Source organism: Maylandia zebra, linkage group LG23, assembly GCF_041146795.1.
Source record: "Maylandia zebra isolate NMK-2024a linkage group LG23, Mzebra_GT3a, whole genome shotgun sequence".
NCBI classification, from domain to species: Eukaryota; Metazoa; Chordata; class Actinopteri; order Cichliformes; family Cichlidae; genus Maylandia; species Maylandia zebra.
This window is the reverse complement of record NC_135188.1, coordinates 24358413-24386276: the sequence shown is the minus strand read 5'-3', so window position 1 is coordinate 24386276 and position 27864 is coordinate 24358413. Positions and strand designations below refer to the sequence as shown.

The 27864-nt window shown below is 46.1% G+C and overlaps 1 protein-coding gene across 10 annotated transcripts in view; it reads right to left on the bottom strand.

The window, feature by feature from the left end:
* Window positions 1-27864, bottom strand: part of LOC101473452 (nck-associated protein 5) — a 188003-nt gene that overhangs the window by 84994 nt on the left and 75145 nt on the right. For 5 of the 10 annotated variants that reach the window (XM_076880532.1, XM_004562590.3, XM_004562588.3 and 2 more), the window contains one exon: window positions 3688-3808. In XM_076880532.1, coding sequence (XP_076736647.1) covers window positions 3688-3808 — 121 coding nt within the window. Of the gene's footprint in view, window positions 1-3687; window positions 3809-7051; window positions 7206-25868; window positions 26064-27864 lie in introns of those variants that run through there. The other 5 variants (XM_004562592.4, XM_004562593.4, XM_076880530.1 and 2 more) reach the window with 5 other exon arrangements.

Below are 27864 nucleotides of genomic sequence, written 5' to 3'. Positions count from 1 at the left end.
ACGGGAGCAAGCTTGCTGGAAAGAGGCCGAGACTCTCGCAGTATAAACCCCGACCTGTGCTTTGTCAAACACCTAAAGGGAAACCTGCTGTTTTTCTAGCAGGAGTTTCAGCAGAGTGGGCCAAAAGCAGCACGTCCGAGCCTTGATGTGAAGTTTAAGAAGCAGTGAGAGGCGTAAGACAGGCGGATCATTTTCACTAATAACAAAACGCATCTTGTGTGGTCATATATGTGGTGAAATGCAGCGCAGGCCTAATTACTGATTGCCCTGCAAATTATTTAAAAAGGTTTCATGTGATTCTCCCAAACGATCCATAACAAGAGTTGTGCAGCTTCAAGCTGCCAGCAGTATGCGTGCTTCGCGGCGGGACGCCGAATTAAAGCACACACTCCTCAGTAAACTGTGCAGTTAGTGCTGTTTCACATGCGCAACCCGAGGCTTACGATTGTGGCGATGTTTCCTAGCGCCCTGCACGATCATAAAGATACCCTTCCCTTTCTTTTTCCTACACAATGCAGTCGTGATGGCGCTGCAAAAACACTGCCGCACACTCTCGCGGCATCTCTGATCGCCTTATGCGATCAGATCGAGGCAGCGATCAGAGGCTGCTAAAGAGAGGCGGGGTAGTGCCACTTCAAAAGTCTGCGCTGTTTTAATCTGACTCTATCGGTTCATCCCCTTGCAGGCGAAGATGTGGGGGATGTTGGGGAAGAAGGCGATGGGTTTTGGGGGTCTATGACTGGACGCAGGCTGGGGGTGGTTTGCAGTTTCCACTTCACTCTGGCAGCACTTTGACAATTATCTCCTTTACGCAGCAGCCTCTTTTTTCACTCCTATTGAAGAACCTCGCCTGAGCTCCGAAGCCTCCCAGGAATGCCAGAGAGAGAGTGGAAGGGGAATCCAATGGGGATAATCCCAATTTCAAATGGAGCTTAGTGATATCCCCCTCCTCCCTTTCTTCCTCCATACCCCCCTCCCTCACCCTCCTCCTGTCTGGCACAGATAACTCATCCCTCTCTCAACACTGTGCATGCGCAGACAGTAACTCACGTCGCCCTCTAAAGTAATAATTAGCATGTCATCCAGTCGTGTCAGTTGGAGAGCCGGGCCTTCTGGGGAGGCTCGCGGCATGGCGAAAGATATATTTTGGTTGGGCTGCACTGAGGTCAGAGGAAGCTGGGTTACTGTTAGAGGAGGAGGTGTTGACACGCAAACGTGTTGTCACTTTGGTGTGAGCGCACGCAGGTAAAAGAAAGGAAAAAGTGGGGGGCAACTGCAACCAACCTCTGCTGGTGTGGTCCACATGAACTCTCCTACTTGTGCCCCAGAAAGCTGAATCTGTTCATCTGAATGATGTGTTTTCAGTGGGGATGTCCAACGCAACATCCAAATGGACTCTCTTTGACTTTCTCACTGGTATTCCTGGGAGGCTTCAGAGCTTTCCCACTGAAAACACAACATCCAGATGAACAGATTCCGCTTTCTGGGACTTCTTCGCCTTGATGACTGAGCGTGCATCAACACATCTCCTGCTTATGGCTGGCATTTGGTTTGGTGGACCAGAATGTGGGTCTCCAAGAAAACTGTGTTCATGGCATAAAATGAATCAACCACAGGACAATGTGACCATCGGATTAGAAGTTTGTAGGAACTCAGAATGTAACTCAAACAACTGGTTGTTTTCTGGGTACATTCCTATATAAAAGCAAGGTTATCGAGCACCAATGTAATTTTGCAGTTAAATCACCCTCTTGCAGCAGCTACGTGGCTGTTTGTGGAAGAATTTCTGTTTCATATCTGTGGCTCGGGTCTGAACGTAAGCAGATTTATCATTTTTGATAATTTATCACACTCGGTCACTGTATTATCACAAACAAATTGCATCTCATTGTCAATTTGACCCCATTCAACTGCAAACTGAGAGCAGACTGACTTTTTTATCGCCTTCAAATCACTTTGAAGATCTCATCTGACTATGAGTGGTGATCTTACACAGTCTCACTCATTTTGGCCACACTGAGATCTCCAGTTACTGTTTTGTTCCCTACTGTAACTGTAGCGTAGGATATCAGTGACCAAACAACTAAACAAGAGGCTTCAACACAGTAACCCACAAACTTCAAAGTGGCTACTTCAGCCTGTTACAGACATTCTGTGGTTGAAACAAAGATCTTTTGGGTTTGTACAAAATTTGATTTTAAAGGGAAATACCACCAATCACCAAGTGTCCATGGCCCTTTTATTCTTCAACAAACACTAACTTGATTTTGGGCTGTTTAGTCTGTCAGATCTGGCCCAAATGTATCTTAAAAAGGACGGCTGTTTTGGACCACGTCGCCCAAATATCATCACAAAAATATGATCACACAAACTTGCAGGAAAAACTTCTTTCCCAGCAACTTTGAAAAGTCTCAGTTTCATTTGTTTTCTTTAATATTTCAATCCCAAAACTGACAACCCAAACACATACACAGTGAATTAATTTTTTGAATAGCTTAATATTGAGGTCTAACACCAAATCAGTTTCATCTACATATACATTTTCATTTCACAACACACTGGACACAACTTAAACAACTAGCCTATAAGGAACAGTGATGGTCAGGTTCATATTCCATTCATCAACAGTATGTCAACCCATCAATGCTGAACCTTTTTCAAAATCAATAATGAACCTTCTTGTTTCACACACTGGGCCATGCTTGGGGGCGACAGTTTGGAGTCAACCAGAGGTCAGAAAGTAAGCGCTGGCTGACTCCGGCGTGATTTCCTCTGACATCTGCTGACATCAACAAGTCCTAGAGGTAAAGCCGGTCTTTGTCTGTGCTCTTTTAGTGTCTATATTTACGAGCCGAAGCACAAACTTAGCTACACATCTGGTACAGCCAATAAATTCAGTGTCTACTGTGCTAAAATGCCCTTGAGCAACATGCCAAACCCCTGCCCATCTCCAAGGAGGGAGCTCTGCTCAGTATCTGACCCTGTGCTCTGACCTCTACAACTCTGAAGAGGTATGAAGAAAAAATAGAGCATTCCTCCTTTGGGGATCAATAATCACACGCAGCGGTGAGGAGATCTCGGAGCGTGTCGGCCCTTGTGTGCTGTAGCTTTAGGCCTGCTGCCACACAGAATCAGAGGCGTCACTGGGGTGCAGTGAAACAGCTGGGCCTGTGGTTAAAGCGTCTGCTCAGAGGCTGCAATCAGCTGAGCCCCGCTTCATCACCCGGTTCTTCTCGCTTCCTGACCTCGCTTACAAACACACACTCTATAAATGCATTCAGACACACTTGTGGAAACGCAGACACAAACATATACGCTGCTTTGAGCGCATATGTATGCTAATGACCACCTCCAGAACTCATAAAAGAACGGCACATCAGCACTTTCTACCAGAGACACGATGCAGTGTGCAGCATTCTACGGTCACAGAGCCTGGCAGTGCATTCAAGTACCTGTAGTTTGTGCAGAAAAGGTCAAATTTATGCAACGCACTGCTTTTTCCACAAACAGGCAACTGTCACATAACACAGTATTTTTGTACTTGCTTCTATTATTGCCTACACATGCATTTCTACAGGATTACTGCCTTCAAGAGCTTCTGATGAGGTGTCGAGACACTCAGCCAACACAACAGTTTTGGCAGAGCCTGACGGTTTCTGTGTGGGTATGTACGTGGAGTGAACATACTGTGGCTTTTCTGGCTTCGTGAAGATGATAGGGCCAAGCACTTCCACTGTACTTTACCATTGTTCCTTCGCTCTTGCTCCGTGCGACTTCCCTCTGCAGGCGAGCCACAGCCAGCTTTTCCCTAAACCAAAGAAACAGGAGATGGAGGGGAGAGAGAGAGAGGGGGGAAGGAAAATAAGAATGAGTCAGTGTGTGGTCAATCAGCAGCTCAGTGTGCCAGGTCTGAGTGCTCACAAAGTGGCAAATCAAGAAGTACCCAAAAACATATTCATTCTCTACTAGTCCACTGATCATGTAAGTGCTATGCATGTGGGACTCTAGTATGTCTTAGAAAATGCAAACCATTCTTGTCCCAGAGTTTTTGATAATGCAATTTTATGAGAGGCCACCTGCATGTCTCCATTATCCACAAGGTAGCTCTTTGGCCTTGGTGCCAGCACTACATTCGTGGTTTCCAGACAGCTGGAAAGAGTCCTCAAAAGATCACAACAGAAGATAGGGAAGAGGAGGATGTTGGGTTTCCAACCAGGATCCCATTCGTTCCGTTTTCTTTGGACCTTGAACATTAATTAAATTTTTCCCTCTCTTTTTATCCTCACTTCTTTCACTGGTTAGGTTTAGGTGCTAAATACCTTAATGCATGCTCAACGCATACCTCAATAATCATCCAGGTAAGTAAATCACATGAAGTTGATTTTGAAAGTCTTTAGACTGAAAAGGTTACTTGGATGAGTGACAAAACATTTGTCCAAATGAAACGCATAAATTAAATGCATAAATTAGCATTTAGCTTCTAGCTTTTAATACAACAGTCACTTTAAAAAAGGCAGTGAAAGAAAACAGTGGCACAGCTTACATTATTTTGACTATGTGGAACGGACTTGCAATCTCATTGCCTTTGAAATTCTTGCATTTGTTAATATTGCAAGGAGACGCATCACAGAGTGACTCAGGTTGATTGCAATGCAACAGCAATCAATTTGAGTCAGACCAAAGTAGTTTGAGGCTGGTTGCCTCACACCAGACGACCTGTGAAATCACCTTGAGATCAAAGCTGGTCACCCAGACGTTGAGGCTATTACAGGCTCAACCTCTGATAAGCTGGTTGTTGCAACTGGCTGCAACCAAACAAAAATCCAATGCAGTCACCAGGCAACCACTAATAATTTTCCAAGCATACCAAAGGTGTACCTCAAGGATCAATCCCGGGACCACTTGGATTTTTTTTACACGTCAAAACTTTTAGTGAAAATGTCACCAAGTTAATAATAGATTGGATTTTATTAGCGCTTTTCAAGGCACCCAAAGCGCTTTACAATACCACTATTCATTCACACACTGGTGGAGGCAGCTACAGTTGTAGCCACAGCTGCCCTGGGGCAGACTAACAGAAGCAAGGCTGCCATATCGGCCCCTCTGGCCAACACCAGTAGGCAAGTAGGGTAAAGTGTCTTGCCCAAGGACACAACGACTAGGACAGAGAGCCCAGGGATCGAACCGGCGACCTTCCGGTTACAGATGCGATTCCCAAACCCCTGAGCCACGGTCGCGGTACATTCTGCTACAGTTAGCTATTAATACACTAAGGGACACCCAGCATGGGTACTTGTCTTTTGCCCTGTCTCCCTCTCCTCATCCCCAACCAGTCGAGGCAGATGGCTAAGTCTTGTTTTGCCTGAGGTTTCTTCCTGTTAAAAAGGAGTTTTTCCTCCCCAGTCTCTCCAGGTTGTTGTTTATAGGGGGATTCATAGTTGGGGTTTTCTCTGTATTATTGTGGAGTCTTTACCTTACAATGTAAAGCGCCTTAAGTCGACTTTTGTTGGATGAGAGATGAAACATCTTCAACATAAAGACGTCCAGCTGCCAGACAATCAATCCTGATATTCCTCCAATAGGATATCATACCTCACAAACCTGAAACCACTTAGTTATCCTTTTATTTAGAGCGATTCTTGTTTTGTTTCCATCTTTCATCTTACTTTTATCTTACAAAAACATCAACCACTGTCTTCACACCTAAGACTCACTCCCTCTATTCGTGCCTAAAGGCTGTGATGAAAATGGAAAGAGAAGCCTCCCCTCAGCTGCAAAATCAAATTTATCATCATCAGAGGACACTCAAGCTCTCTACTGGGCAAATCAAATTCCTCGACTTAGCTAATCATTTCTTGTTTACTAAGTGGTTGGTATCAGATATCCAAGATCAATATCAGCTCACTATACAAGAAACCAACACTTCTGCCCTCCATCTATCTCCAACTTCGGCAGAACCCACACACGCCTGCAAGCAAACCAGCAGACACACACATGGAAGAGGCGAGGTCGTCGGCTAACTACGCAAAACAGAGTTCGCGGTTCTATCCAGACAAAAATAGCTCAGAGGAAACAAAAAAAAGAAAAGAAAAAAAAGCTGGGCATCCTCGTGCCAGACCCTACAGCCTTACAGGCAGACACACACACACTCATAACAAACTCTTCCACACAAATACGCACAGAGCTGAACAAAGAAATTGACTGTGCACATCCAATCCATTTCCCACGTGAGGGCATTCCAGACTTTAATGGGATAAATCTTGGCACACTAGCACGGATAATAAAAAACCCTGTTTTAAAGCCCCTCCTGAGGCATCCACAACAACTGAAGCGGTGCTCCAGGACAAGCCAGACTGTGAATGTGTTTGCTGAAGGCTTGTCAGTATACAAGTGTTTCTATCCGTATTTCTGGGAAAACAACAAATGTGTAAGGGGATCAAAAAGCCTCCTTTGGCAGCGTAGCCTCTGAGTGAATCTGTTCAAGTCATTATTGTTGTAAATATAGTACTCTACATGCATTACTAGAGGCGCATGATGTGTTATCACCCACTTATTAATGTTTCTGCAGACCGGCTTGAAAGCCAGGTCTGCTAGGAGGTAAATATCAGAATCAATCAGAATCAGAATCAGAATACTTTATTGATCCCTGGGGGAAATTATTTTTTGTTACAGTGCTGATATGATAGTTGCTTTAAAAAATACTTGAAAATAATTAACTTACTTAAAAAAGACAGTAACGAGTCAAAAAAACCAAACCTAATAAATGAATTCCATCATCTTACAAAACCTTAGGTGTGCAGCTCAGGAGGAAAGTTCCTGTCAAAGTCTTGTTCCCGACTGTTTTGTCTTCACAGCACACCTAATGTGGGGCTGTGGGACCCAATAAAGAAGCTGATACACCAGACAGCCCGAGTAATCCCAATCACCTGCACATTTTTCACATTTCTTCAACAATAGCAGACATCCAAACCCCCCAAAAATAGCTCATGAGTAACAACTCCTCACCGCCTCGCAGTCTTTGACAAGACGCCGTTGTTTCTGAGCGGCTTACCTGTCGGAGGGAAAACCCCCCGGTGATTAAGAGACAGCTGACAGAGATGGATGAATCAACCGTCTGAACTGAACAGGCAAAATACAAGGTGGGCTACGTTTCTGCTCCTGGATGGCATTCCCACTGCAGTGATTCCTCTAATGGGAAAACACTGATTAAGACAAAGGCGAGCTAAACGAGCCGATTGTGAAACACGCACTGTGGCGGTGACGAATTCAGGAGGAAGTCAAGCAGAGTGCCGATGCTGTGAAGCAAGCAGGGGTGTGTGCGCGTGTGCGTTTGGGTGTGTATTCTGGACTTTTACTGCATTGGTTACTGCATTCATAAATTCCGTGTGAACGCATGCCCCACACCTGACTAAAACACTCGTGTTTACATTACACAATGTGTCTCTTCCCATTACAGCACACTGTACACCATTACACCACTTTCATTTAAAAAAAAAAAAAACTCTCTGGAAGTTCTCACTGCAGATATTGTTTTGTTAAACGGGACCGGCCTGGCATTCCTCCAGTCTGTGTTATGGCTGAGCGTCACAGCGCTGTAAAGGGTTAAGTTTCAGGCCACTTATGTACAGGCATGTTCCAGGAGCAACGGAGCATGAGCCAACTGCGCCCGGCGGCAAAAATCGCCGCCAAATATAGAACAATTTGACATTCTGTGTTAAACGTAATTATAGTAATTGGCACGAGCGGTAGTCAAAACAGTATTCCAGTGAAAAACGCTCACTGGCGACGTCTTGCATCCAGTTGGCGCTGGTGTGGAATTATATGATATCTGAACTGCATTCAAGCGCACATGAATGCAATCTGTAATGTACTCTGTGTGTGTTTATGCCTGTGTTTAGGCTGACATATTCCACTCTAAATTTGTCATGTGCATTTCAACCACAATGGATGCGAGATCCATCACGTCGTAAACTTTTACCAGCTGTGTAAACTGGCCCCGAAATAGTCAGACAGAGTCCAACCTGACGGCTGTTAGAGTCAGGGAGTTTATCTCAAGCCCATCTCTCGCAGAAGGCTCTAGTTTGGTATGCAAAGAGCCATGTTAACACATTAATTACGATGTTTTCATTTTTCCCTCCACATGTTCTCATGAATGTCGTCCAAACGGGTCAAAACGCAGGCACGCGGTCCCTAAACGCCTCATTTTAAAGGGTAATTCCATTTTATAACAAGCCGGGTCTTATTTTCCCAGTTATGGACGTTGTTTCGAGTGGTTATGATAACATTAACAAAGTTTTACAGGGGCTAGAAACCTGAGCAGGCAAACAATCAGCCAACAGTTTGGACAGCGATGCAGCCAAATTATCAAAACCATACTGAAAGCATGTAATCCGTCACAGTGGGAAGACACGAATAGAACAGACAAGCCAGCGCTTTCCACATAAATCAGGATAATCTGGGTTTTGTTTATAACCTGTCAGATTGTTTGTGTTTATTGCCCATAGACTGTATATAAAAGATGTATGTGGCCACAGTGACATCACCCTTTTGTTTGTGGACTTTTGGATTCTAGATCTACACCATTACAGCTGTCACCATCTTGAATTTTTGGACCTAGAAGAAAGCATGACAAGCTCACTAATGGTTAGCTTAATGCGAGCAGCCCTAATAACACATTAATGCTGCTCGCAGGTACCCCCAATATAGCTGCAGAAGATTAGCACGCTGTAATCCGGTTTATTTTAATATGGGACCCTTAGAGTGAGCCTCAAGTGGCCACTTGACGAACTGCAGTTTTACACACTTCCATGTTTGCTTAGATTTTCAGCCCTGGATATTTTGCTTCCTGCCGTCCTTTAAATGAGCTAAAAACATTTTCATTGAGGCAGAAAAGTGAATGATTCTCTTTGGACTCGAAGCCCCAACTTTATATATTTCACACTTGATGCGTTTGTCTTCTACATCCTGATCTTGTGATGAAAGCATAAGCTGACAGCTGACCGTGTGCACACGTTCTACCTCCGCTGAAACCCGTGTGGGGTGTGGGCCTCCAGTTTCTCCTGCTGATTGCAATCACCTGATAGTGGTGATGACTTACTAAACAAGGGAATCCCACCAAGCACCAGTGGAGATACCCAAACCACCTGATTTGGGTATCTGATAGCCCCAGTTGCAAGTGCACTTCTCTTCAGTACACAAAATGCAACGAGAGTAAGGTGGTCATGTAGTCTGATCATGTCAAAAAGCAGTACTTTAAAGTGGATTTAATACAGTTACAATGCTTGTATTAAACATGGTCAAGTGTTCAAATATTGAGCGTAGTTTGTGAGTCACAGGCGCAGGCTTCAAACAAACTCAGTTTCAGACAGGTTTTTTTTTTCTACTCTTGGCTTCAAACGAGCAGTTAGCCCTAGCACAGTCATCACAGAAGCCCCACCCACCTGCTGTTTAATCTCTGTTTGTAAAGCGGGACCAGTCAGGATGAAGTTTTCATAAAGGAAGGAGCTGGTTTCAGACAGTGGCTTTGTGTAAGATAAATAAAGCTTATTTTGAACTATAAATCATATAATGCAGCTCTAGTAGAGTCCACTTAAAGCTTAAACAGTGATTTAACATCTAGTTTGTGATGAAAATCTTGGCTTACATGCCTCGTTTGTGCACCTGCTTTGTTACATTCTTAACTCGCACTACCTGCCATCCACCCACACACCTCACAGATCACGTCTTTCCTTTTCACATGCATTTCCTTCAGCGTCAAACGCCGCCCCGTCTCTGAGATAAGACAGACAGCGCGGCGCAGAGCGAACATAACACCCGCCCCGCCACATTCACAGCAGATCAACCCTGTTTCCTCTGCTCAGTCTCCTGAGCTCAGACGCTGTGTAAACCCTCCGTGTGCACCCGCTCTTTCTCTAGCGTCGCAGCGGCGGTGGCGTGCATGCATGCAAAGACACGACCTGTCAGGGCCGAGAGAGGATCAATCACAGCTTGAGCTGACATGTTGTGGAGCCCTGCGCTTTGAACTACATTGTGGGAGGCAGACGTTTAGCCCGTGTTTTCATCACTGTTATCACGGCTCTTCCATACAGGTGGTTTAATCCACTGTACATTGTTTGCTGCTAAGCACATAATGAAAGAGGGAGAAGCGCTGTCTCCTGTATTTTGGTTTCCTCTTTCCCTCGCGGTACTGTACACCACTATCAAGTGCGTTTAATCTGTCCTCTTAAACACCACATACTGGTTCAGCTTTTTCCCTGCAGAAGTTACTCACTTTGACATAAACACATGCATCCTGATGCATAAAAGATGCATAAATATAAACCATCTCTCTAGTATTGTCATCGAGGCTTATGGGGGAGCTAAACATTTCAATCGTTCTCAGCCACAACTGTACACAGAGTGGCCAGGAGGGATGCATAAATGTTTGGATGAGAGCAGAGCTGCCATGCATTTATGTATTAGCGTCTGCACTCCCGCTGGGTTAAGAGCCCTGATACGCACGCAATCCCCATGGCCCACATAGGGCGCCCTCTTCAGAGGGATCCTGACTCCGGACCGGTCATTCCCATCCTTAATCCTTCTACAGCTGTGTTATGTAACCTTCTCTGTACCGATCCACCCAAAAAAATCAACCCAGTCCCAAACCCTAGTGCGGGACAATAGGCTTACTGATGCGTTTGATAAGTTACAACATCCAAGCCAGCCTGACAGGAAAACAGAGTTACAACTGCCAAGAGAGTAAACTCGAGATGGGGTGTGAAATGCATTTGCACAACTCTAATTTCTCATGTTCTGCATGGATTCCCTGACATTGTCATGGAGAAAATGAACTTGAAAAAGTCCCACTTCATTATGTGTAATTAAAAAGTCCTGTACCAACAAAGGCAACGTATCATTAAAGCATCATTTCCTTAAGACTTTAATGCAGGAATTCCTTTCTGCAGTCGAACCCCAAATGCCGAGATGGCATCAAAATCAGCGTCGGTGTAAACACTTTCATCTGCACGGGCGTCTGAGGGGGTGGGGCTTGCACATCTGTGACCGTTCAATTGGTCCCAATGCATTAGGCAGGTTCAATCAATCACCACGAAGCACTGTGGTGGATGGCGAGGAGTGGCCTGACCCGCGGCGATCCCCCGTTTCCCAGCCACAGCTGGTTCCTGACCTCCTGTCGCTCGTCACGGACCCCCGTCTGCAGTGAAGGGCAGCGGAAAAACATGAGCCACATGTCAGCACCTCTCACACCCAGCCAGCCAGCCAGCCAGGCAGCCAGACAACCCGGCACAATGAGCCTTACCTCACCACCGAAGACCATCAATTATTGACGAGGTGAAATGTGATGAGGTTCTGCTGTGAGCACACAAAGAACACACGCCTTTTCAGGCTGCCATGTGGCCTAATAACGTCTTTATTTTCCAAAAAGACACGTTTCTAATCAGCAACATAGTCCTTGTTTGATGTTGTGGAGCAATAATCTGCATTAGACACTCAGAAACACTGTTAGTCTGACCAAGTATGTATGATAAATGCCTCCCTGTGATGTGAATCTGGACAACAGTGTGCTTGACAAACACTAAGAATGTGGGTCATCTCAACACCCATACATAACTTCATCATCATGACTCATACTTAGTTTTAATTTAGGAGTTGCGTACTGGACTTTGTTTGGACACGTGTGTGCTACACTGAGCAATGTAGTTAGGCGAGTTGAGATGATCACGATTAGCAAGATTAATCCAAAGTCAATAACAGGTTGAGCGCTCCGAGTTGTTTATGCTTTTCCCTCCGAGATAACATCTAGCCCTCGGTACTTCACAGGAGTCTGACAGAATACACCGGGAAGCTTTGTTTTCTTTTTTTTCCCCTCCGACTCTAAGCATTGACATAATCTTGGAGCGTGTGATTGATGGCGGCAATCTCTGTGAACTAGACTGTGTGAAAATTTTTTTGCCTTTCCCACTTAAAAGAACTTCAGGGAATTCTTCAAAACCTCAAAAAGTCATTGCTTCTTTTATCCTATTAAGTGTCTATGTAGAAAAATTGGCACATTCAGTGGATAAGTTCTTGAGTTGTGGTCTAAAATGTGGCTTTTGGAGACACTTTGACAAGCAAAATCTCATTAATTCTTCTGTGTCTCCTCAGCTTCCATCCTTAAAACAGTAGAGTCAAGTCATGTTAAACAGACCACACTCCTACCTAAAGTAATAGGAAGGGTTTCAGCTTTGATTTCAGTGGACATAAAGGACATAAAACCTGCGTTTAGATATTCATCAGGACAAACAGCTTTTACAAAAAGCCTAAAACTTTTCATATATCTCAATCAATCAATCAAAATTGTCAAAGTGATTAATGTCTCATATTGCCAGAACTCTTTCAAATGCTAAATTCCACTACAGATACGGTGAGTCAAGAAAAACTGCAAGCACTCCTAAAGAGCAGATATGCCTGCCACTACTCTGTTCAGACTGTTTGCCGAACTGGCAGATAAGTTTCCGAGTTTGGCTGTTTCTAAAGAAGGCAACTGGGTCTTTGGGGACAGGCGAGACGCTACCAAGTGCAACATTTGTAAATCACCAACAAAACTAAACAACACATATCACCGCTATCACACGCTATTTTGCCCCTCTGGCCATACGAGTGTTTAGGCATAGGAAAAAAGTGGTTGTATGAGTGTGTGCTTGAATGAACGAATCTTGTAGTTAGAAAGCACTTTGAATGCTTAAACAGAGTAAAAAAACGCTACATAAGTACCAGTCCATTCACTATCATCGTTGGTGTTGCAGAAATATGTGGAAAATGCCTTCTGTTTTCATCTCATTTCCCTCAAGATGGCGCCGAGTATGGCAGCCTCGTCGCGAGCTCCCCCAAGCAACGGCTTTCTTCTGTGTTTAATTTTACTTTTCCTTTATTTTTTCACGAGCAGCACTTGTCTCCTTGTGTACGACCGACAAACCTTACTGGACATAAAAGACGGTCTTTCTTATAACTTTCCGGAGTTCAAGTTTTGCAACACGGACGCTCCGTTTGCAGACCCCCCATTCATCTCACCTGAGACGCCTTTGTTCTCTGGCCCTGGAGGCCGCAAACGCCGACGCAGAGGGAGAAGATCTGGCGTTCTGGTTCGACTGAGACGGCGCACTTACAGACCACCGTTACCCAGTTTATTACTGGCTAATGTGCAGTCTCTGGAGAACAAGCTGTGCGAGCTTCGGGCACGGATCTCATTCCAGCGAGAGATGCGGGACTGCTGCGTGATCTGCCTCACAGAAACCTGGCTATCGGACAAAGTACCGGACTCCGCAATACAACTGCCGGGGTTCTCTGTGCACCGCGCGGACAGGTCACAGGATCTTACTGGGAAAAGCAGAGGCGGTGGTGTATGTTTCATGATCAACAACAGCTGGTGTTATTATGCGAACGTGCACCCGGTCAAATCCTTCTGCTCACCGGACCTGGAGTACCTGATGATTAAGTGCCGGCCATTCTGGCTACCGAGGGAATTTACAGCAGTGATTATTACGGCTGTTTACATTCCCCCACAAGCCGACACTGACCGTGCACTCAGGGAACTGTACAGCGCGATCAGCAGTGAGGAAACCGCACACCCAGAGGCAGCGTTTATCACGACCGGGGACTTTAATAAGGGAAACCTGAAGAAAGTCTCACCAAAACTCCATCAACACATCCTTTTCAACACACGTGGAAACCGGCAACTCGACCACTGTTACACCTCTTTCCGGGATGCGTACAAAGCCCTCCCCCGCGCCCCATTCGGCCAATCAGATCACTGCTCCATCCTGCTCCTGCCCGCCTACAGGCAGAAGCTGAAACAGGAAGCTCCAACCCGGAGGGCGGTGCACTGTTGGACGGACCAATCGGAGTCTGCGCTGCGGGACTGTTTTGATCACGCGGACTGGGAAATGTTTCACGTGGCCGCCAGAGACATTGATGAATACACAGACTCAGTCTGTGGATTTATCAGGAAATGCGTGGAAGATGTCGTCCCATCCAGAACAGTCAAATCCTTCCCAAATCAAAAACCCTGGATTAACGGAGATGTTCGCGCGGCACTGGCGGCACGGAACACCGCCTTTGCCTCCGCGAACACATCGGACTACAAACACGCACATTACCAACTCCGGAAGACGATCAAAGCAGCCAAACGTGAGTACAGGGACAGGGTGGAGCAACAGTTTGACAACCCTCGGAGTATGTGGCAGGGACTAAACACGATCACAGACTTTAGAGGGAAAACCAGCACACCGCAGACCACGGCCTCTCTGTGTGAGGATCTAAACGTATTCTACGCTAGATTCGACGCAGCGAACACCATGAGACCGGACAGTGTGCGCACCGCGGATGACGTCAGTGCGCACACTGTGTCTGAGGAGGATGTGCGGAAGTGCTTCAGGAAGGCGAACGCACGCAAAGCTACTGGTCCGGACGGGATTCCCGGCCGCGTCCTCAGGTCATGCGCGGCTCAGCTGGCTGGAGTGTTCACGCACATCTTCAACCTTTCCCTCTCTCTGTCTGTAGTCCCAGCCTGCTTCAAAATGGCCACCATCGTCCCTGTACCCAAATCCTCCACCATCTCCTCATTGAACGACTGGCGACCTGTAGCCCTGACCCCCATCGTAAGCAAATACTTCGAGAAGCTGGTCAGGGACTTCATCTGCTCTGCACTACCCGACTCACTGGACCCTCTACAGTTTGCATACCGCCACAACAGGTCCACTGATGATGCCATAGCCCTGACACTACACACTGCCCTGTCACACCTGGAGAAGAGAGACACGTATGTGAGGATGCTGTTTGTAGATTACAGCTCAGCATTCAATACCATCGTTCCCTCGAAGCTGGACAGGAAACTGCAGGATCTAGGACTGAGCAGCTCCCTCTGCAGCTGGATCCTTAGCTTCCTGTCTGACAGACGCCAGGTGGTCAGACTGGGCAGCATCACCTCATCCCCCATCACACTGAACACTGGTGCTCCACAGGGGTGTGTACTGAGCCCTCTCCTGTACTCACTCTACACCTACGACTGCACAGCCACTAACAACTCCAACATCATTGTGAAGTTTGCGGACGACACTACAGTGGTGGGTCTTATCACCAACGGTGATGAGACGGCTTACAGGGAGGAGGTCAGCGCCCTGACCCACTGGTGTCAAGACAACCATCTCACCCTCAACGTCGCAAAGACAAAGGAGTTGATAGTGGACTTCCGGAGGTGCAGAGAAGTACACACCCCCATCACCATCAACGGCGCTGCTGTGGAGAGAGTGAGCAGCTTCCGGTTCCTTGGTGCACATCTGGCTGAGGATCTTACGTGGTCAGTACACACAAACAAAACAGTGAAGAAGGCGCAGCAGCGCCTCTTCTTTCTCAGGAGACTGAAAAGATTCGGCATGAGCCCCCGCATCCTCAGGACCTTCTATCACTGTGCCATTGAGAGCATCCTCACTGGATGCATCACCACCTGGTATGGCAACAGCACCGCCTACAACTGCAAAGCTCTCCAGCGAGTAGTGCGGTGCTCTGAACGGATAATTGGAGGTGAGCTTCCCTCCCTCCAAGACATCTACAGGAAGCGCTGCGGGGAGGATCATCAAGGACTCCAGTCACCCCAGCCATAAACTGTTCAGACTGCTTCCATCAGGAAGGAGGTTCTGCAGCATCCGGTCCCGAACCAGCAGACTGAGAGACAGCTTTTTCCATCAGGCCATCAGACTGCTGAACACGTCATAGACACCTCAGCTTCACTACTGGAACTTCAACATTATGCACTACACACTGTATATAAATGCCACTTGTTTTGCACATATTCAACTCTGTATATTTTATATATTTTATTATTATTATTATTATTATTATTTTTTTTTTTTACTATTTAATTTGTAAAAATGTGTATACACACACACACACACACACACACACACACACACACACACACACACACACACACACACACACGTAGGAAAATATTTAGTATACACATCCAGAAATGCATACACTATTATATATTGTACATATATTTATTAGTTTCAGGTTGGCCATTCTTGTATTTTGCTCGTTTGTGTTGTTGTGTTTGCACATCTCTGTTGCTTGTGGGGCTCGCACACAAGAATTTCACTCGCATGTGCTGTGCCAGTGTGCCTGCACATGTGATGTGACAATAAAAGTGATTTGATTTGATTTGATCTGATTACATTTGTGCCAAATTTGATGGTGTTTTTAGGGTGTTTAAGACATACAGTATCACAAATATGTATGGGGTGGAATAGCTTAATGCCTCTGGCAACAGCTGCCACCTGAAGAGGCATGAAACTCTTCAAAGAATTCTGCAAAAATCTTCAAAATCAGAGTGAAGACGCTGATTTAAATGCACTGTTTAGTGGGCCAGAACTTCTCCAAAACTTATGAAGTAACAAAGATCAGACATAAGGAATCCTCTGAGAGAAATGCATTTGCCAAGCATGGATTACCCCTGCTTGGCTGTCTGTCTGTCTGTCTACCTAAATGTTTTCTTATTCTGCGAGCAGGGCCTGACCTCAATTGTTTCCAAGCCACAGATGCATTCCTGCCCAGACGAAACGAAACATTGCGGATGAGCAGATGTGCTTTAAAAATGGCTGCAGCACCCGCCCGCCTGCCTTTCTTGTCTGTCGGGAGGGTTTACTCACCAGCGTGGCTCATGAAGAATGAGGATGGGGCTAGACATGATCACACGGAGGGGCAATCTTAAGCACATGGCTGAGCACACATGTACAAACACACTTGCAAAGATATGCAAAGACATGCACACACACATTTACAGACAACTTTGAATCTTTCATGTGCAATTCATAAATGAGAGATGACTCCAAACTGGAAAGGTGCTGTTGCTGTACCTTAGCAAACACAGTTGAGGGGATATGTGGAAATGGGGCAAGAGAAGGAAAACAGAGCTTATCAAAAAGCATTCCCAGCCACATACTCACACTCCAACAGGTTGTAATCTTGTGTTTGCTTAAAATTTTCCCCAGTGATGGCTGTCTAACTTATGTCGCACCCTCTGACACATAATTGAGTTTAAGTGAGGCACATTTCACAAAAGACTGCAATTACCTCATGATATAGGAGTTCTCCTGTTTTTTGTGAAATGGATTCGGACAAGATAAACAAAACCAGTTTTTTATTTTTTCGTCCCTGAGAAATTATTATACTTCTCCAGAGATGAACACAAAACATCTCTGCAGATCTATACAGGCTCTGTACGCTTGAGATGAAGCCCAACTGTGTCTAAAGGCCAAGAATGTCTCAGCGTGTGCCAAGACGCCACGCTTAAAGGCAGCAATAAAAGCCTGCTATCATAGACAGAAGCAGGATGAAATGAATTGAAAAATTGGCGATGTGGTGAAGAGTGACGACAATCAAGAGACTAAGTTGGCTATTTTACTTCCTCACCTGACCGAAGTGGTATGAAATGGGTGGGTTTGTGTTGAAAAGCTACAGAAATATTTGTGACACTAAGAGGGCGACGTGTGGGAGGATTTTAGGCGCTGTTTGATCTTCTAATAAGTGTTCCTTTTGAGGCATGCTGATGTCTTTGTCTGGGTATTTACAGGTGACCTGGGTGGAAAATGAGATGATGCTGAGCAATCTGCTATGAAGCTGAACCTGATCGGTTACTGTGATAGTCTTTCCATCAACATCGAGTTTTTACAAGACTCTCAAATGTTTTTCCATCCTTTTAGACATGTAGGTATGTGTACTGCTGATGCCTTCATCGGTCTGATAAAGTGACACTGTCATTCAGACATAGGTCCTATTACGTAAATTGTTCTTTAAATACTTTAAGACATCTTTAAGACTACAAACATATACCTTGTATTCATTAAACGTTCATAGGATGAGAAAAGGTGATCTGGGTGACTGTAACAACTGGCGGGGCATCACGTTGCTGTCGGTACCCGGGAAAGTGTTTTGCCTCGCTCTTTTGAATCGGCTACAACACGCAGTGAACGAACGATTGCGAGAAAAGCAGGCTGGGTTTCGGGGGGCCGGTCATGCGTCGAGGAAATCTTCACCCTCCGCATGATCATTGAACAAACATTGGAATACCAAAGGAAGATTTCTAGTAATTTCATTGCCTTCGAGAAGGCTTTTGACAGCGTCCACCGGCTGACTCTATGGGCTATCCTACGCCACTATGGAGTCCCTCAGCAGTTTTTAGATGCCTTTCGTTGTCTCTACTCCAACTCCCGTTGCTGCGTCCGGACGGATGACAGCTGCACAGATTTCTTCAAGATCAATACTGGCGTCCGACAAGGATGCGTGCTATCCCCTTTCCTCTTCCTGTTGGTAATTGACTTCATAATGTGACGATCAGTTGACCAAGCTGGCATTGGTGTGCCCTGGCACGAAGCGCGTAATCTCACTGACTTGGACTTCACAGATGACATCGCCCTGCTGGGCTCGACTCAGGAAGACCTCCAAAAGTTGACCGCGGCCCTGCAGAGGGAGGCGACGAAAGTTGGATTAAGAATCAGCGTCAAAAAAACCAAGGTACTCCGAGTTGGCTATGCACGTGCCCGCATTCCTGTCATGATAAACCAACAACGTGCTGAAGAGGTGGAGAATTTTACATATCTTGGCAGCATCATCTCGAATGATGGGGTCTCTGATCGGGATGTCGACGCCAGAGTAGGGAAGGCAGTTGGTGTCCTGCGACGTCTCCAACCTATTTGGAACTCGACCTCCCTGAATGTAAGGGTCAAGATCAGACTACTGAACTCTATCGTCTTCCCTACTGCACTTTATGCTAGTGAAACCTGGCGCTCAACAAGTGCAATTATTCAACACCTGAACGTGCTTCAACAACGTGGCCTGCGGCGAATCCTGAGAATTTCCTACCGGGACCGACTAACAAATGAGGAGGTCCTACGAAGAGCAGGCACCCGCCCATTAGCCGATGTTGTTGCAGAAAGGCGCTTCCGCTTTGCGGGCCATATTTTACGCCTACCCCCTCATCGCCCAGCTAAGATTGCCATGACATGGCGTCCACGCACTGGCAAGCTAAAGCAAGGCCGACCAAAGACCACATGGCGTCGAACATTCATGGACGATCTGAGAACTGTCGACATTGCCTGGGACGAAGCTGAAGCAGTTGCTGCTGACCGACATCGATGGAGATCACTAGCTGCCCGATGCGCCGCCTGGCGTAGGAGGAACTAAGTCTAAGTAAGTCATAGGATGAGATGCCATCATATTAACAGAAAGGAACAACTTGTTTCATTGCTGGAAAGTTTTCACTTCCAGTCAGTTTTCACTCAAATTATTGAAGTCAAAAGTCTCAAAATCCTCCTCCAATGAGCCATTTCAGCTTTCAAAAGCTGATTGAAGTTTCTGGTTCATAGAACTAACTTACTCCCCTTATCACGTTCATGGCAAGGTGCCTAAAGTGCTCCTTTAGACATGATAGAGACATGTTTGGAATGAGATAGTAATAGAAAGGAGTCTGAAAAGGACATTATTTTGGCAGATACAGAAGCTTGTTCAAACATCTGCTTATTTGATCACGTTAGATGCCAAAAAATATCTCCGTGAACCCTTCGTTTGTTCTCAAATTATTGTAAGAAAGTCTTAAAAAAGCAATTATGATCTAGGCCAAACTACATGCAACATATACATACGTGGTTGGAGCGTAACGGGGTGACAACAGGGAACCGCACCTCTCACTCCATGACAGCTGAGGTAGGCTCCCCTGTGACCTATGAACTGGATGTTAAGAAAATGGATGGATGGAAAGTAGATCTCACAGTAGCAGGTAGCCATAGTTTTGCACATGGCTACTGTGAGATGTACTTTGTTGAAAGTGACAAGTAAAGGTCACTAGAACTCAGTAGTATTACATCTTCAATTGAAAAGTGAGCATGGTGCACATTTAGGCACAAAGCAACATTTTCAGAAGACTTCAGATTAATATAATCATTAAGGATGTTTTTCTGAAAGACGCACGAACATGTTCAAATTACCATCAGAAGGTTTTAATAACACCACTCCAGTGAGCCTTTCCACACAGGCTTCTCAGCTTTAAAAGTCCAGTAACCCTGAACAGTGCATTACTGCCAGAAGATGCAAATGCTAATGTAGCACTTTTTGCATGTTCAGTGCTATAAATGCATCCACATACATATAACCAAGTCACACATTTCATCCATTGTTCTGTATTTCACACCCCGGCTAGCCTGCATTGAGGTAATTGGGGAACAGAGACTCATGTGTACTACTGTACTACAATGCTAGAAGGTTCTGCTGACTCATGGAGACCATGCAGAGGCTACAGGGTATTTTACAACAGCTGTCAACACAACAGTAGCCCTTTACAGAAGCGGACAAACGGCCACTGCATATACAATAAAGACAAAGGGGCTGCAAACAAGACGCATTTGAGCCAAGGGTCAGCCATCTCTACTGCAATCCACCTCTGCGGGCACACATATGTGTCCTCAGTGTTCCTGGGAAGCTCATAACTCAGACGCCCTCTACAGGAAAGGGCAGAGCAGGCTGTACCTGCTGCGGAGACTCAGGTCGTTTGGAGTGGAGGGCCCACTCCTGAAGAAATTCTATGACTCTGTTGTGGCTTCTGCTATCTTTTATGGCGTGGTCTGCTGGGGCGGCAGCATCTCTGCTGGGGACAGGAAGAGACTGAACAGGGTGATCCGAAGGGCCAGCTCTGTTCTAGGATGCCCTCTGGACCCAGTGGAGGTGGTGAGTGACAGGAGAACGGCGGCTAAGCTGTCATCCCTGATGGACAACATCTCCCACCCCATGCAGCAGACTGTGACAGCACTGAGCAGCCCCTTCAGTGGGAGACTGCGGCACCCACGGTGTGGGACGGAGAGATTTCGCAGGTCTTTCCTCCCCACTGCTGTCAGACTCCATAATAAAGACTTTAACTGATCAAGCACACACATCCATACATATGCAATAATACTAAGTGCAATAATCCTTTCTGTCATCGTTGTATTTTTACTCAGTTGTATATAGTATTTGTATTTGTATTCTATTTTTATCTTATTGTATATTTATTTTATTTTATTCTACTGTATATAGTATTTTATTTTATTCTATTCTGTACAGTTGTGTACTGTATTTATTCTTATTGTATTCTAATTTTTGCCTCATAACTTTTGCACTGTCCACTTCCTGCTGTGACAAAACAAATTTCCCACGTGTGGGACTAATAAAGGTTATCTTATCTTATCTTATCTGTTGCAAAAGCCATGGCATTAATATAACTATTCTCCATGTGTGATGCAGGCAGTTTTTCATGCGTTTAGTTGCATCGCTTTACTTAGAGTCACTTTGCACTGTAGCTTCCATCTTTAAGTATGTCTGGTCCCAGTAATTCTCTTTTACGTGTTCACAAAATTGCCATAGCGCTCCTGTTCTTGCCCTCTGGCATGTTGGTAACCAAGCAGTTAAAAGCATCTGCACGCTGCCGTAATTCACTCTAAGTAAAGACTGTCACCAAACGGCTAAAATACAACAAGAGAAGTGTTTGGAAAAGAGTTTTACAGCTTCAAAAGGTGAGCTTCTCCAGCAGCCTCTCTCCATTTCCTTTCCAGCTGCGCCAACACCTTCAGCCTCTGGACACGGTCCCGCATGTTTCTCTCACTATTATCCGACGATTTACAGCCAAGATAGAGGGGAGCTGAAGTTTGTTGACATTCCCCGCCCCCGTGCAACCTCAAATACGACACTGACCCCCTTTTCCAACCTCATAAACGGCTCACTCCGTTGAAAGCGTCACCGTGACGAGGAGAGAAATATGAAACAAGTGGGAGCGCTGGCAAATCAGGCTTAGACCGCTTTGAGCGAGAAAACTTGTGAGGTGCGTGCACGCACTGTGAAAGTGTGTCAGCCTGTGTAAAGTAAACAAGGACAACACCATATTATCTTGTAAACTGTTGGCATGCAGTGCTATGACCTAAAAAACAAATCCAATTTGGGGATTTGCTCCCCCCCCTTCCAACACTAAGACTTATCAATAAAAGCCCTTACAAAGGAAAAAATTTGCAAGCCAAGAAGCTTTCTGTACAGAGGCAATATTTTAAGCCAGTTTTGACTGGAAAACAGGCAGTTTAAATGCAAAAAAAAAACCCCAACCCAGAAGTTTTCGCACCTTTTTGAACTCAAATGGAGCAAGTTCATCTGTTTAGAAACCACAAAAATGCTCCAGCTCTAATGACATCACTTAACAGTCAGCGAGGGTGTCTGGGCAATGCTTTGTCTCCAGGCAAAACAGTCAGCTCATGCAATAGACCATTGATAGCTAGCAAATAAAAGCCTTTTATTGGTTATAAATTGTGTCAGACCATTAAACTTTATATTTTTCCCGAGTGACATTGCTCTAACTTGAGCCAACGGGGAGACAGAGGAGGATAGAAAAAGAAAAAAAGACATCTGATAATCCAATTGTTCTGCATTTCCAACTTGTTAACATCCAAAGCATGAGACTTCAGTTGGAATTAAATGTGTTGTGGCTGCATGCATCCAAAAAAATAGCTGCGTCGCAAAATGTCAGGATTCTTTACCAAGCTTTTTTTTTTTTTTCAGATGATGTATTGGCAAAAACAGGTTTGTATTAGCCTGACGGAGCTCTGCATACTGTTTTTAGGGATCCTATGTGCAGTTTGAGGGGGATAGGGGGGGAGGAATGCATTCAAAGCAGCCTTAATTGAGCTGGATGGCCTGCAGTCACAGAAGCAGAGTGTCTCAACAAGACTCAAGCGGGCGAGATCCTGAAATGTGCCTCACACGTATACATCATTAAACTGGCTTACGGCTCCACGGTGCCGATCAGCGCTGCAAAGACTCTGGGAATTATATGGGAAAGTTTGTCTGGAAGGAGCCCTCAACCCCCTCCCTCCTTCAAAATGAAAGTCCTCTGGCTGTCAATGAAGGGGAAGTGCTCCCATGCTGAGGCCCACTGGGCCAGCCATTGAACAGAGGGACATTCCTCAGTAATTCTGTTTGACCTGAGCCCAGAGTGGTAGCTGAGGGTCACCGAATACAGAGCGCCACATACGGGGAGGAGACCAAAGGGGAGGAGGAAAAGTTGGGGAAATCGGATGCACAGGAGTGAGAGTGAGACAGACTGGTGGAAAGAAAATACAGTCGTCTTTTCCCAGCCTTTGTTTGACAAGTAAACACTCAGGTTATGTCATCTGTCAAGACTGTCCTCCAACAGCAATCCCGTAGGCTGTTTCATAAGCTGTCAACGTGACCTGAAAATGTGTTCAAGATGCAAACAACCTCTGGTGGTGCTGCGAAGAAGTGCCAGGTCAAAGTGGTCAAAAGTGCTTGGTATGAAAGCTGCTGGACTTCTTTGAGGTTCTTGAAGATTTTGAGGAATCCAGATATTTGACCTGCAGCTGAAGGCTGTTGTAGTAGATGCATCAAGTTCAGATAAGCAACAAATACTTTATTTTAACCCAAACCATCATTTTCTTCTATGAATAACCTATAATAGCCTCTGAAAACACCCCAAACTGAAAAATGGGCCCACACAGGACTCAAGACTCAGTTTCCTGGTTAAAAGTTGTCTGTTTTTGGCATCTGTGGTACACTCTGTTGATCTGTTTACAGAAATCAAATAAATTCTGCCCACATGTGAAGCTGTAAAGGTGCATCAGTCCTTTTCAATCTGCTAGCAAAAACTGGAAAACAGCCCAAAATCGGCAGTGTGGTGGGACTACTGCTGCACTACAAACAGGGCAAAGAAACCATAGATTTTTTTCGCAGCTAACTATGCAAATAATCCTCAAATATAGCAAACTCTAACACGCTTGTCCAGCATATTGTAGGGTTGACTGTTTTCCCCTTCAGTGGGGATGGTTGTCACGTTCCAGGAAGGCTTATGTGGGTCGTTTAGGCTCAGCATCCAGCATCCAAACCACTGCAGCACTCACTGTTTACTCCAACCAACGAACTTATGGCAAAACTTCCACCAGCACGTGATGAACTCCTTTTGACCGTTAAATCAAAGCTGGCTAAATGTAGGACACACGATGCAGTAATGAAGTAAGTGTGTCATAAAAGAGTGTGGCACCGGGGGCAAACGGGGGGCGGATGATAATAATGGTTGCACTGTGGCATGGCTGGGATGGAGAGAATTACAGTTTTAATTCTATAAAATCAAATCCCTCCACTTGGCAATCCTCTTATCCAGTAATCCCCAGGTAGGTTTCAGAGAGGGCAACAGGCTCAAACTGCCCACTGTGGCAACACATCTGCCTCCCCCGTGGTCGGTGGGGTTGATATCAATGACTGCTCCTGTGCTCCCCGATAAACGCTCTAAACTGAAACCAGACCAAACAGCTGACACATGTCCACCCTCAATTTGTCTCCGTTTCCATCCCTTCCAATAACTTCTTCTTGGTGGCCTTCTGAGAACCAGCCAGCAGCAGGATTTAGGGGTAAATAAATCAAGGTTGGTTCGCGTAGGTGCTTCTGACGTCTGCAATACTGGTGCTACCTTTTTTGCGGTGGAAACTGGGCGTCAGGAACGTGCTGGTGCAAAAGAAATCATAAACAAATAGCAGATAACATGGTGTGTGTGTGTGTGTGTGTGTGTGTGTGTGTGTGTGTGTGTGTGTGTGTGTGTGTGTGTGTGTGTGTGTGTGTGTGTGTGTGTGTGTGTGTCGGGGGGATCAGTGTCAAGTATGAAGCTGAGTTTTTAGGGCTTTGTTTGGCCGCTCGCTGCTGAATACCTCAGTATATACCTAAGTGCCTCATATACTGGGGTACTGCTGCAACCGTAATGTGCTTTAAGTTAACACCTTTTAATCTGCTGTTTGTTACCCTTCACATAGATTGCCTACATTCATTGGCATTCCCAGCTGTAAAGCATCCACTCCATGCCAGATGCTATTTTTTGCTCTTGTGATGGGAAGCACCAGTTCCCAGGGCAAAAAAAAAGCTCTCTTTAACTCAAAAAAAGACAGAATGGCATTTCTCTCTGGCGCTTTGACAACACCAGCAAGAGAGTGATGATACCTCCCATGCTCTCCCATGCTCTCATTTCTCTATTCCCCAGCAGTTCTGTTTATAGAGATAACAAAGTCAGCCCAAAAACATAAAGCCGCCCCGGCATCCCTGCGATGGCTGCAGGCACCAAGCACTGAGCATCTATCTGTCTGCTGCAAATTAGGCTGCCTATAAGGGAAGACCCCCCCCCCCCTACTGACCTGCCGTGACTTTGACACTGCAGGTCTTAACGCTACATCACTGGGAAAGACTATATATACATAATATTCCATATTATTGTCCACCACCTCAACCAGTTCAGCTCATTTCAGTGTGGGATTAGTGGGCTGGATAGGAAATCTTAATCTGCCTGAGCAAGCGAGACAGAGAGAGTGAGTGTATAAGGAAAGAATTGAAGCCTATGCATTCCTGCACATACAAATCCCTGCAAAGCCGGGCTTCTTTAACCTCCACTTTGTCTGTTTCCTGGTGTTATCAGTCAGAAACAAAGTGGGTTGTTTTTTCTATGCAGCACCCCTGACCCCATGCTGTTGCCACTAGCAATAGAACATGCGATTCCCCTCGCAAATCAGTGCAAATCGCACATGTGTGCAGTCCTTCTATATGAAACATGTCCCCCTCTGGGGCATTACTTGGAAATATTGCAGCTCGGGACAAAGTAAGGAAGCCTAAACGAGGTAACAGTGAACCTGCCGGCATGCATGTGATGCACATCTTAAATCCCCAAACAAGCCAAGCGTACTTCAGTCACAATCAAATCTTACAAGAAAACAAGGTTTCTTTCTTTCTTTTTTTGCCATGTCATGAGCGGCTGACGCCGGCTCGCTCCTTACCCTCGTGGAGACGCAGCATCCTGGTGCATTCAGAGGACACGCATGGTAATCCACTGGCACGCTTTCCTCCTGCTCCGCAGCTGCTGTCCGACTGATCCCGCAGATGACAAAGTTTACATCCACAAACAGAGCGCTGCCGGCTCTGCCCCGGACTGCCTTTCCCTCTTCCTCGCTCTCAAAGTCCTTGCTTCCCACCCCCCACCCCCTCCTTTTTCCCCTACTCTGCTGCCTCCCTCACTCTGCCGGCGTGCACCGACTTCTCCCGATACACCGCTTTCCCTTCTCCCTTCCTGCTACATGCACGCTTCCCTCAGCGCTCCGAGGCTCCTCTTTACACACACGCACAAACACACCGAGTGTTTTGTGCCTCCGATCTGCCGCCCACCACCCCACCTCCCGGCTTTATCTTTCCTCCGAATATTTCTCTCCTCAGTCTGTCTCCGCTTCTATCTCTTTCTCTCTCATGCTGTCTGTCTCTGAGCCTCCCTCTCCCTCTCTCTCTGTGACTGCCTCCCTCCTCCTCTTCCTCGGGCTTACAGGACGTTTAACATGTGTTCAGGGAGACGGCTGCTCTGCTGCCTCTCTGAAGGTGGATCTTTCCTCAGGGGGGAAAGAGAGGGCCGGGAGGCTGGGGTGGGGGTTTGCACGGAGAAGGAGGAGTTGTTTTTTTTTAGGAGGTGGGGGGTGACAACAGCGTTGTAGGCTGGGGGGGGGGGGGGGGGGGGGGTGCAAATCTTTACCTCAAACAAGGGGACATGAACAGGCAAGCAGCAGCCGGCTTGTAATGTTCCACTAAGTGGACTCCTTTCAGAGCAGGGGGGGGGGGGGAACAGAAGAGCTCACACATGCAAAAATGTGGTAAAGTTGCAACTTTCAGGTAGTCACTCTGTCTCCCTGCACACCTGGTCGATCCTTTCCTGAGGCTGGCACCCTTGTTTGATCATACAGAAAGTTGCAAAAATGGGAAAATAGTCAAATTGGGAGCTCTGTGGGGAGATCGGGGGGGGGGGGGTGTCAGTCCCCATTAAATGATCTGACAACCACCTACTCTGAGGCCTAAGCCGGCCAAATTGAGCCCTTGTACAAAAAAAAAGAGAGAGAAATGTGGACGGGGAAAACACCGCAACACAAAGAGACAAGCGTGCTGACAAAAGACAGATAGAGACAACCGAGGAAGAGATCAAGAGCAAGGAGGAGAGCGAAAAGACGAAAAGTGAAGGAGAAGGCGAGGAGGAGAAAAAAAAGGAAAAAGAAAGCAGTGCTTGGGTCTGCTGGGCCGAGTGACTCCGGCCCATCTGCCACAATCACAATCAGTCCCAGCTGAATGGCTGTGACTAACTGCAGCATGAAGCCCGCAGCCTCAACCCAGGCAGGATGGAGATGAGAAGGGGGGGGGGGGGGGGGGATGAAGAGGCAAAAGTGGGGAAGAAGAGGAGGGTGATGGGGGGGTTCTATTGTCTACTCCCCAATAGGACCAGTGCAGGAGGAGGCGGGCACCGGATGGGTGAAAAGGGGAGAATTAAAAGGGTCCCGGTGACAGGAGTGCTCAGTTAAAGAGGGTAAAGAAAGGACAGGGGAAACTTAGAGCTGGGGCCATCGCTGCCACTGTGCTCTACAGCCACTGTCAGTGATGTCCTCAGCAAACAATCACGCGAAACAAAATGAGTCTGCAGGAGGCTGATGGAGCGGCTTGCTCACGTCAAGATAAGGGAAGGTAAATAAACCGCCCCAAAAAAGTGACACTCATTATCAGATGTCTCCTAAAGCCGGCAGCGACATTGTCATTTGTCATCATAAAACTCTGAGAGATTCATGATGACCAATGATTGCGCTCGTGACCAAAGTGTCACGCAGAGCGGGGTAATTGTGTTTATCATAAGCGCAGCTGTCTCGTGAGGGGAAATCTGAATGTGGAGCGAGCGAGATTTGATTTTACGAGCAGGTGGTCACCAATTACACACCATTGTCCCATTTGGGTTAAAAAAAATAAAGACAG